The following is a 10,991-nucleotide window of genomic DNA, read 5'->3' on the forward strand; positions in this document are numbered from 1 at the left end:
TATTAATTGGCAGCGGAACGCTGCCGTTGCGGTGCAGCGGCACGCTGCAAACTGAAATAGGAATATCATTTTGGCTGTGACTTCTCTAATGACTTATAGTTTTAATGTTTTTTGTCCAGTTACATATTCAGCTACATGTTTAGTTACATGTTCAGTTACATGGTCAGTTACATATATTGCAAGTTACATGGTCAGTTACATGGTCAGCTACATTATCAGTGACTTGGTCAGTTACTTGAGTTTTACAGTAACTTGCCTAGTGACTTGGCCACTGACATTCAGTTTTCTTTTTACTTGGCCAGTGACTTAAGCAGTTACATAATGGGCAGTAGTGAATTTAACAATGACACTTTCAATTATATGCGTTCTTCATATTTACATAGTCAGTGACTTGCCCTATGAATTCAGAAGATGCATTAAACTTGAATAAAAAGATCCATACAAGTATATTTGCTGAACTAAACAAACAAATTTCTGAAATTCTGAACTAAACAAACAAATTTCTAAAATTCTTAATTTGCTGAGTTCCAGCTCTGCTTATGTTCTGCAAATTTTTTGAATATTTGAGCTTTGAACTTCATCATCTGAGCTTTGGTGACTTTGTTTGGCAGCTTCTCCTCTTTTGCCATTCTGTCCATGTAATACATTACAAAAGCTCCGCAATCTAATCTGTTGACAATTAAAAATTTCAAGTTAATGATTTTGACCAAACTTAGTAACAGTAAAGTTATCATTTTAAATTTTTGAATATAGACTTACGATCCTTGGTCTTGTTGGGGGCAGATTCTGGCATGGTTCAAAGGGATCCTTCCACCATCATAATTTTCCTTTATCCAGCTTATTGTTCTTATTTCGTCATCGCTCAAAATACTTTCAACCATCTTTAATTTTGTGTGAGTGCTTTGACTCTTGTCAAATTTCATTCGGCAGCCTTGCTGCAGCATATCATCTGCTTGATCTTTCACTGCTCTCATCCACAGCTCGACCATTTCAACCTGTAGTTTTTAACAGATTAGTGAGTGATAGTTACATGGTAAGTTACATGGTCAGTAAGAAGTTTCTTACCAATTTTTTTATACTTTTAAAGCACTCCCCTGTTCCTGCTCTTCTTGGTTTCATTGAATCAAAATGCAGCCATTGCGGTATGTCCTTGTCAAAGACCAAGAGCGTGTGGTGAAATTCTTCATTATGGGTAATTGGGAAGAAAAGCATGCTGCATTTTCCCATGTTTTGGAACAGCGGCTCACACAAGTATTGATGGAGGTTTCTCACAGTTAAATGTATTGTCGAATACTATTTAGAAAAAGAAAGAAAGAAATACATAGAACGAGTTATAAATAAACAAAGAATGAGAGATAAGGATTCAATGTTTATGAGAAAGTGCTCGTCATACTTACCCAACACATGCTATACATAAAAGCAGATCTTCCCAAACTTTGTGAACTTTCGTTTTGCAGTTCATCCTTCAACATTTCCCCATAGCAATCAATCCAGTTGTTTGCTATTGATTGATCGCTTATGAGCATTTTGACATCTGCCCTTGTGATTTCGCTTCCAGGCTCTTTTCCCTCCCAGAATAATACGCTGCATAACATAGAACGTTGTTAGTCCTGTGACTTAGCCAGTTACTTTTCAATTGTCAATGATCTGGACAGTGACTTGGCCAGCTACATGGCAATTGCCATGATCTGGACAGTGAGTTGATCAGTGACTAGGCCAGCTACATGGCAATTGCCATGATCTGGACAGTGACTTGGCCAGCTACATGGCAATTGCCATGATTTGGACAGTGACTTGACCAGTGACTAGGCCAGCTACATGGCAATTGCCATGATCTGGACAGTGACTTGTCCAGTGACTCAGACAGCTACATGGCAAGTTAAGTCACTATCTTGTGAGCTGTAACATGAAACATTACCTTTGTTCTGCCTTGTTCCAGTACTTCTCTAGTTTGCTTTTAGTTGGGCTGTCAAGTAGGTTGTACAGTTGTCGTTTTTGCCAATCTATCACTTCAATTTCGTTTTTTTCTGTTTGTTCCTCGTCATCCACATTAATCGTCAAATCATGTATCACTTCCTCCTGTGGCTTCTGTTCAGCTGTCTGTCCTTTTTTCTTTTCCTGTGCTGTGATTCTGGTCATTTTCGCCCTCTGCCTTTGCTCTTTCACCTCGTCCCACCAGAAAATATGATGTGTTTTTTGTACTCTCTCCTTTCTCTTCGTCCTAACCACATAAGAATAGAGGCCAATAGATTCTGAGTCCTGCCCTGATATCTCCTCTAAAATTGGCTTGATGAACTCAGCTCTTGTCATCTGTTCTGTAGGAGGAATGTAATTGACTGGTTCGACGTCAAAAACAGGCTGAACCTCTGGTGATATAATGATCTGATACTTGTTTGGCTCTGCTTGCATATCTTCCAAACTGACTTTTCTTGGAGGTGGAGTTTGAAACACGCCCGGAGGTGGAAACACAAACAATGCATTAACCCAAGCAGTGTTCGGTGTGCAAGCATCTTCCGTCATTCTCAATTTAACCTCAGGAGAGGTTGGTGAATGAATCTGTGCAGCTTCTTGGGCAAGGCATTGAAGTGGTGACTGATGTCCTTGGTCAGTTGAGTGAGGTGCTGCAGATGCCATCTCAGATGCGCTTGCTGTGGAGCAGGCAGGTTGTGATTGAGTTCCCTGACTACCACCTTGAGATTTTGTGTTTTTGGAGTGCTTGCTGTCAGTTGGCTTGTCCTGAGGGGCCTTTGGTTTTGGCGGAGGGAAACTAGGTGGTGGGGGAGGAGGAGTTGAGTCGTTGTCATCACCTGGACGTGCTATTGGCGACTCAAACTTCTCAGTTAGTGCCATCACTATGCCCTCCAAGTGCTTCACTCTGTTAATTAGTGAGGCTTTCTCAATTTTCAGCACCTCAATTTCCAATAACACATCCTCATTCTCTTCATTTATTCTGCCAATTTCCTTGTCCTTCTCCTCAACTTCTTTTTTCAAAGCACTTAGCTCTTCTTCCTTTCCCTCTAGCTTTCTCTGTAATTCCTTCTTCTCTTCATTGTTCTTCCCTATCTCTGTCTCCATCTTCTCATCCTTAATGTTTCCACTGGTTCTATTTTCAACAATATCTTCTTGCCCATCATTCTCTTTTTCTTTACTTTCTGTGTCTGTATTAGACTCAGAATCTTCTTCCTCTGCATCTTCTTTAACTTTATCAAAGATTTTCTGAAACAAAATTACAAAAGTTGTCAGTGACATAAGCAGTGACAGAAAAAAAACAACAACACAATCATAGACATGCAAAGATACATGCACTGTGACATGAAAATATAACAACAACATGACCAGTGACATAGTCAATGACTTGGTCAGTGACCTGACCAAGACCAGGTCACTGAGCAAGTGACAAGACCCAGTGACAAGACCATTGACCTAGTTTATCTACATCAAATTAACATACCTTCAACTTTCCCATGGTGTTGAAATCCCCTTTTTTTTCTATCAGGGTCTTTAACTGCCACTTTCTTATTCCGTGTTTTTCGGTTTCTCTTCCAGAGATTGGCGGCACTACTCCTGTCTTGTGGCAAAACCAATACTGTTTGGAAAATAAAAAATAAAAATAGAAAACTAGTTAGTTATTTTTCAAACAGCTGCTTACCCATATGAATATCACAAACATAACCAATGACATATGCAAATACAACAGTGACATTGTCAGTGACAAAAACTTGACAGTAACATTAACAGTGACCTAGCCAGTTACCTGTCCAGTGACCTTAACAGTGACATGACACTGATCTAGTTTTTGTACTTACAACAGCATACGACAGCAAAATGATGCATAAACAAATTTTTAACAAGTTACGGGAATTTACCATCACCAATATCACGCAACCTGCCATGTTTTGGGATTCTTTTGCCTTTCGTTTAATTGATTTTTTAAGGAAGTCGCCAACTTCCTTTGCCCAGCTATATTTTCCCAGACTTTCCACCTCTTCACATACTCTTATATAGTCCCAAGATATTGTTCCTCCAGAGTTTGGGAACAGGAGTTTGATGAAAAGGTTCAAGAGTACTAATACGGCAACATTTCTGTCCCGTTTCGTTTTTTCATCCCCTGTTTCTGGAGTTTCTGCCAATGCCTTCTTCAAAGCTTCCTCTGCAGCCGCCTTGTTGATCCTCTGCTTTTTGTCAAAGTATTTAGTCACGAACTCAGATTTGTATGCCCCTTCTTTGGTCTTTGGTACTGATAACCCGGATGCCGGCACTCCTAAAATCATAGATATATCACTTGTTGACATTCTGAATTTCCTGTTCCCAAACACAAAAAGGTCTGTGTCACTGTTGTATGCTTGTAGCAGAAGTGTGATTAAATCATCTGATTTCTTTGCATCCTTTTCTTTAATTGAACCTCCATGGAATGCATCTATCAGCGTTGCAAAGGGTGTTTTCTGCAGCAGCTCTAAAGTACCTTCAGTCAGGTTATTTTTGTTTTCTGCAATTGTTTTCAGAAAAGCAAGCATTGTGCAGCGATACTGCACATAACCCTCTTTTACATATCTTTTCCTTTTCCCTGGGACTTTTTCCTCTTCATCATCCTTTGTATCTTCTTCCTCGTCAGTTTCTTCCTTCTTCTTTGTACTCTCTTTTTTGGTCTTCCTTTTATCCATTTTCTTCTTCTTCTTTGCACGAACTTCTTCTTCATCTTCATTTTCTTCCCTTTTTCTTCTTTTCTCCTTTTTAATCTCATTCTTCTTCTTACTGCGGACTTGTTCTTCATTAGATTGTTCTTCATCTTCAGTTCCTTCCGGTTTTCTTCTTTTCTGCTTTCCAGTTTTCTTCTTTTTATCCTTCTTCGTCTTGTTACGCCGGACTTGTTCTTCATCAGATTCTTCTTCATCTCCAGTTGTTCCTTCCTCATCTTCACTTGATTCTTCTTCATCTTCAGTTTTCTGCTTTCGCTTTTTTCTCTCTTTCAGTTTCTTCCATTTTATCACTTTCAACTTTTCTGCAATTGTTTCTTCTGGACTTTGTCCTTCAGATTGTTCTTCTCCAGATTCCTTACTTTGTTTTCTTTTTAGTTGGTCCATTCCTCGAACTTTTTTAAAAAAATCCTGTAAACAGTTAAGAAAATTAGAATTCAATAGTTATTTTTGACAGTTACTTAACCAGTGACATATTTATGCACATGTTTATGATAGTGACATGACCAGTTACATGACCAGTTACATGACCATAGCCAGTGACCAGTGCAGCGACATGGGCAGTGACAAAGACATTGAACAATGACAAAATGCTGAAATTTTCTCGCATCATCCCACATGTAATTCAAACAAAACTAACATGGAAATTCATTTTGTCATCAAATTCCACATGTAATTCAAACAGAAATCATCATTTTCTCTCATTAGATTCCGCATGTAATTTAAACAAGTCTCACCATTTTCTCATCAGATTCCACATGTAATTCAAACAAATGTCGCATGCAAATTCATTTTCTGATGAGACTCCACATGTAATTGAAATATGTCTTTTCTAATTCAAACAAAACGCAAGCTATTCAAATCGAAATTATATGAAAGAAGGAGGAGGAAGTTACCGGTAAATTTTCGGTAAATTTGTAGAACCCTAGAATTTGGGGTTTAGTCGGTGAATCACTCTTGCTTACCCACCGTTTACGGTGGAGGAAAGCAGTCGTTGTCCGCTGTTTTAGCCGGAGAGAAAATCTTTGAGCAGTTTCTCTGAGTTTAGGGCAAAAATCGTATAAAGTTTCTCTGAGTTTTGAAATTGTGAAAATGAACCAAGAGAAATAGTCGCGCTCGGGTTAGATAACTGCCACTGGCAGTTTACTTGTAGTTGAATGGTTAGATAGGTAATTTCAAACATAGAAAGTGACATAAGCAGTGACTTTAATTTTTACAGGTACTTGTACTTGTTCTATTTATTGGCTCATGACATTAGTTTTTAAAGTTACTTGGCCAGTGACTTGGCCAGTTACTTTATAGGGTACATAAGGACATGAATTTTTTTTACAGTTACTTGCTTTATGTATTGGTTCATGACATTAGCTTTTACAGATTTTTAATTGAAACTTAAACTTTGTTTGTTGTTGTGCAGCGGAACGCTGCAGTTGCGGTGCAGCGGCACGCTGCATTTAAAAATAAAAAGATCAGTTTGGTAATGTCCTGTCTTTTGCTAGTGAGTGACTTTGTCAGTTACTTTGCCAGTGACTTGGCCAGTTACTTTATAGGGTGCATAAGGACATGAATTTTTTTACAGTTACTTTGCCAGTGACTTGGCCAGTTACTTTATAGGCTACATAAGGACATGAATTTTTTTACAGTTACTTGCTTTATGTATTGGCTCATGACATTACCTTTTACAATTATTTTTGCCAAATCATGGCTGATTACTTGTTCAGTGTCTTGCTATAAGATCTGTAGACTTATTGATTGACTCGTTTAGTGTCTAGGCTAGTTACTTGGGCAGTTACGTTGTCAGTGACTTTGCCAGTTACTTGAGACGTACAGTGACTTGACCAGTGACTTGGTCTATGACATACAGGTTGCCATTTCCAGTGACATTCAGTGTCTCTGTAACTTAGCCAGTTACTTACTTTAAAAGGTACCTAAGTACATGAATTCGTTTCAGAAGATCATATCAAACAAACTTTTATATACTGAAGCAATATCTGCAAGAAAATATTAAAAAATTGAAATTCCGATTGAACAAATGAATGGATATATATGATGAATCAATTCGAAAAAACTATATAACCTATCCTATTCCCTAAACAAATTTCTACGATTCTTCATGTGTTGAGTTCCAGCTGTGCCTACTTTCTGCAAATGACTTTACAACATGAGCTCTAAACTTCAAAATATCATCCTTTGTGAGCTTCTTTGGAACTCTCCCTTTTTTCGAAATTGTCTCCATTGTGTACATTACAAAAAGTCCGCAATCCAATCTGTTCATCATATAAAAATTGAAGTAAATGAATTTGAACTTTATAATGATTATATTGACATTTTTAAAGAGCTGTGTACTTACGAATCTTCTCCTTGCTGAGGGCTGTCTTTGAGTTCTGTCACTGCCATTTTTGTTTTATAGTTATTCTTGATCCACTTTATGCTTTCTCTCTCGGTTTCAGTCAATGGAACTTCCATCATTTTCAGTTCTTCTTCTGAACTGTTCTTTTCATCAAATTTCATTCTGCATCCCTGTTCCAGCATGTCATCGGCTTGTTCTTTTACTGCTGTCATCCAAAGTTCTACCATGTCAACCTGCATTTCCAACATCGCAACATAATCAATAATATGCTTTCTGCTTAAATTAAATATATGAAATTAGTATGACGAAAGTGTTCCATACCATTTTTTGTACATTTTTAAAGGATTTTCCAGTTGATGATTTTTTCGGTCTTTTTGAATCACAGTGGTACCAGTTCTTTAATTCCTTGTCAAAAATGAGCAGTGTATGATGAAATCCTGATTCATGTGAGATTGGGAACAATATATAGTTGGATCTTGCCAGATTCTGGAACAGTGGTTCGCATAGGTACAGATGTACATAATACACCGTCAAATTTTCTGCAGAATTCTGTTTGTAAGAAAAAAAGAAGACAAGTTATTATCAATTAAGAATCATTTGCTTTGATTGTAGATTGATAATCGTTCCACTACTTACCCAGCACAAGGGATTCATAAAAGTTGGGACATCCAATCCTTGTGATTCTTTCTCCAACAGCTGATCAGTCAAGAGAATTCCATAACATTCGATGCAATTGCTTGCTATCGGTTCGTCCATGATCATGTCTTTTAAATCCTGTCTTGAAACTTGTGCTCCATACTGTCTTCCATCCCAGAAGTATACTCTGCAAAGAATGAATAGTGTAAGTAACATAGATAGTGATGTCGTTTATTTAACAATCACATGTCCAATGACTTGGCCTGGCCAGTGACTTCCACAGTTACATGGACAGTGACTTGGCCAGCGATTTACTTGGCCAGTTACTTTGTCAGTTACATGGACAGTGACTTGGCCAGTGACAATAAGTTTAAAATAGAACTTTCGTCTTGGCCAGTTACTTTGATAGTTACATAAACAGTTACTTGGCCAGTGACAATAAGTTTAAAATAGAATTTTGACTTAATTAAAGTATTACCCTGATGGTGCATTTTGCCAGTATTTCTGGACTCTCCTCTTGGTGTCCTGGTCCATAAATTTGTATACTTTGCTCTCCTCCCAGTCTACGACCTCAGGAGGTAGCTGCTTCTCTTCTTGCTCTTTATTGATTTGTGCATTTTCTGCAGCGTCCATCTGTCTTATTGCTTCCCGAACATCCTCTGGTACATCGTCCAACTTCTGTTGTGCTACCATCTGTTCTAGCCTTTTACGTTCAGCATCTGGCAGTGAGGCCTTCATCTCCTTTTCTTTTTCTTCTTTTTCTTTCTTTTCAGCCTCTTTCAATCTCTGTTCAATCTCCTTTGCTTTCTTCTTTCGTTTTGCTTTCACATCCCCCCACCAGTAAATGTTGTCCTTTTTCTGTATTCTTCTCCTATTCTTTAATCTCACAACGTAAGAGTAGAGACCCATTGATGATACAATTTCACCAGAATGTTGCTCTGTAAGGCGCATTGTTAACTCTCCTGTTTTGTTCTCCTCTGGTGTCTTCTCCTCTTTCTCTGGGCTCAACGTACAAAGTGGAAGGCCACGCGCAGCTACAGGACTTTTTACTATCTGAAACATGTCAGCTTGTTTTTCCATTTCTTCGACTGTGAGCATGCAGACTGTGGGGCTCTGGAACAGTGAGTCCTTTTGCGATGGAGTTGTCGATTGAGTTTCTTCTTGCACTGTGCAGTGAGGTGGAGATTGAGCTGCTGCTGCTGCTGCACATTCTTCGACTGTGCAGATGCCATGGGACTGAGCTTCCTCAACAGTCGATTGATCTTTATTTTCTGCGTTTTCAGCAGCCTTAGATGCAGCTCCATTTGATTCATTTTTTTCTTCTGCAGAGGTAGGTGGTGGGGAGCTGTGCTGCTGAGCTGCTGTTGAGGTGTGAGTCTTTTGGCTCAACATTTGCTCCAATTCCTTCAATTTTATCTCTAACTCCTTCACCGATGATGCAAGGCAGAAATTGTCGGTCACAAGTGTAGCATTTCGTTCCTCCAGATTCATCATTTCCTCCGTGATTTTCCTCAGTTCCTGTTCCTTTTCGTTCAGTTTTGTCTTCAAATTATCTTTCTCCACAGTGATATATCTTATCTCCTCCTCCTTTTTCTGAAGCTCTTTCTCCCACTTGTTTTTTTCTGAAGTTGTTTCCTGTTCAGCCACCTCAACTTGTAGGTTATCTTCTTTGTTTTCACAATTCTGATCATCAGTTCCTTTTTCCTCTCTTTCCGGAACTGTCTTTGCTTCATCTGATCTATTCTCCTCTTCCTCGGATTCTGATTCCTCTCTATCCTCCTTCAGGTTTTCAAAGATTTTCTGAAAGAAACATATTCAATATGTCAGTGACATGCTATGTGACATGAGCAATGACATGTTTACAACAGTTATGAAGGCCAGTGACATGAAGTGTGAATTGGCCATTGACATGCAGTGTGATAGTGACTTAATCGGTGACTTTTAACCAAGATAGTTACTTGGCCAGTTACTTGGCCAGTGACAACTACTTTGACAGAGAAGAAAATACCTCTAGTTTTTTCAAGCTGTTAAAACTTGTCCAATTCTGTATCAGCTTCTGGATGTCCCATTTTCTCATCCCATGATCTTCGTTCTCCCTTCCAGATATTGGGTTGATTTTTCCAGTCTTTTGACAGAACCAGTACTGCTTGCACAAAAAAACAAAAAAAAATTAGTCATAGTGACTTGACGAGTGACATGCAGTTTGTCTTGATTAGTGACTTGACCAGTTACATCTCAGTCTGACAGTAACTTACCAGTATTATCAGAACGCAGCCCCCCGTATTACCATATGGGCTGCTTGACTCCTTTTTCTTTTTCAAAGTCTTTATAGACTTTTTTAAGAAGCTTCCAACTTCCCTTGCCCAGTCATAAGATCCGATCTTATCCAAATTTTCGCAGGCTTTGACGTAGTCCCATGAAATTGTTCCTCCTGCGTTTGGGAACAGAAACTTGATGGACAAGTCCAGCAAGATTAATCTTGCCACATTTTTGTCCTTCTTCTCAATCCCATCCTCTGTTGTTGGATTGTCTTTCAGCGCATCTTGCAGAGCTTTCTCCACGGCTTTCTTGTTAATTCTCGCTGTGTTTGAAAAAAACTGCTGGACAAAGTCGGACTGATATGCACCCTCAGAAGTCTTTGGGACCAAGTCACCTTTTTCTGGCATTCCTAGGATCTTTGAAATATCTCTTGTCGAGATCCTGAATTTCTTCTTTCCAAAGAAGAAGAGGTCAGTTTCATGGTCGTAGGCCTGCAGGAGGAGTGTAATGAAATCATCAGATTTCTTGGCTGACTTCTCCTCTATGTAGCCACCATGGAATGCATCGACAATATTTCCAAATGGTGACTGCCTGAGCAAATCTAATGTTCTTGCACTGAGATTCTTCTTGTTATCTTTAATTGTGTTCAAGAAACTTATTAATGTGCACCTGTACTGCACATGTCCTGGTTTCACATTTCTCTTCCTCTTTGGTGCTGCTTCAGTTTTTTGAAATAGCACCAAAGAGGAACCCTTGTTTGGTGATTGTTCTACTTTTTCTTCTTCTTCTTCTGTTTCTTCCTGTCTTTTTTTTTTTGATTTTAAGCTCTTCTTGAGAATCTGCTTCAGTGATGGTTCTTCTTCTTCTTCTTCTTCTATTTCTTCCTGTCTCCTTTTTTTTGATTTCTTCAAGCTCTTCTTCGAATTCTTCTTTCTGTGTATCGTTCGATCGTGTTCTTCATCTTCTGATTCCACCTCTTGGTAGTCTTCGTCATCATCGCTTGGTTCCCTTTCTTTTCTTTTTGTTCTTGCCATTTTCTGATGTTTAAATTCTGT

General features: G+C 38.7%; 3 protein-coding genes across 3 annotated transcripts; all 3 read right to left on the bottom strand.

Moving 5' to 3' along the window:
* Positions 1–449: 449 nt before the first annotated feature.
* Positions 450–1,288, bottom strand: LOC133708350 (uncharacterized). Its single transcript, XM_062133809.1, has 3 exons — positions 1,066–1,288; positions 760–995; positions 450–669 (listed from the first exon to the last, which is right to left on the bottom strand). The coding sequence occupies exons 1-3, from the start codon at positions 1,225–1,227 to the stop codon at positions 513–515; spliced, it is 555 nt and encodes a 184-aa protein (XP_061989793.1). The 5' UTR covers positions 1,228–1,288; the 3' UTR covers positions 450–512.
* A 1,748-nt stretch (positions 1,289–3,036) lies between these two features.
* LOC133712394 (uncharacterized) lies at positions 3,037–5,624 on the bottom strand. Its single transcript, XM_062138497.1, has 3 exons — positions 5,591–5,624; positions 3,452–5,105; positions 3,037–3,216 (listed from the first exon to the last, which is right to left on the bottom strand). Exon 2 carries the CDS (start codon positions 5,079–5,081, stop codon positions 3,768–3,770), a length of 1,314 nt encoding a protein of 437 aa, XP_061994481.1. The 5' UTR covers positions 5,082–5,105; positions 5,591–5,624; the 3' UTR covers positions 3,037–3,216; positions 3,452–3,767.
* A 1,069-nt stretch (positions 5,625–6,693) lies between these two features.
* Positions 6,694–10,719, bottom strand: LOC133711650 (uncharacterized). The gene is made up of 7 exons (XM_062137755.1): positions 9,933–10,719; positions 9,686–9,820; positions 8,156–9,477; positions 7,678–7,864; positions 7,363–7,590; positions 7,042–7,274; positions 6,694–6,958 (listed from the first exon to the last, which is right to left on the bottom strand). The coding sequence occupies exons 1-7, from the start codon at positions 10,341–10,343 to the stop codon at positions 6,793–6,795; spliced, it is 2,682 nt and encodes an 893-aa protein (XP_061993739.1). The 5' UTR covers positions 10,344–10,719; the 3' UTR covers positions 6,694–6,792.
* Between the last annotated feature and the right edge of the window lie 272 nt (positions 10,720–10,991).

This window comes from Rosa rugosa, chromosome 5 (genome assembly GCF_958449725.1).
Source record: "Rosa rugosa chromosome 5, drRosRugo1.1, whole genome shotgun sequence".
In the NCBI taxonomy this organism is placed as follows: Eukaryota; Viridiplantae; Streptophyta; class Magnoliopsida; order Rosales; family Rosaceae; genus Rosa; species Rosa rugosa.

Coding starts and splice junctions, on each gene's coding strand:
- LOC133708350 (XM_062133809.1), bottom strand. CDS start 1,227: ATGGGAAAATGCAGCATGCTTTTCTTCCCAATTACCCATAATGAAGAA. Junction 996..1,065: donor TTAAAAGTATAAAAAAATTG/GTAAGAAACTTC, acceptor TAAAAACTACAG/GTTGAAATGGTCGAGCTGTG. Junction 670..759: donor CCCCAACAAGACCAAGGATC/GTAAGTCTATAT, acceptor AATTGTCAACAG/ATTAGATTGCGGAGCTTTTG.
- LOC133711650 (XM_062137755.1), bottom strand. CDS start 10,343: ATGCCAGAAAAAGGTGACTTGGTCCCAAAGACTTCTGAGGGTGCATAT. Junction 7,865..8,155: donor TGGCAAAATGCACCATCAGG/GTAATACTTTAA, acceptor CATTCTTTGCAG/AGTATACTTCTGGGATGGAA. Junction 7,275..7,362: donor TTAAAAATGTACAAAAAATG/GTATGGAACACT, acceptor TTGGAAATGCAG/GTTGACATGGTAGAACTTTG.
- LOC133712394 (XM_062138497.1), bottom strand. CDS start 5,081: ATGGACCAACTAAAAAGAAAACAAAGTAAGGAATCTGGAGAAGAACAA.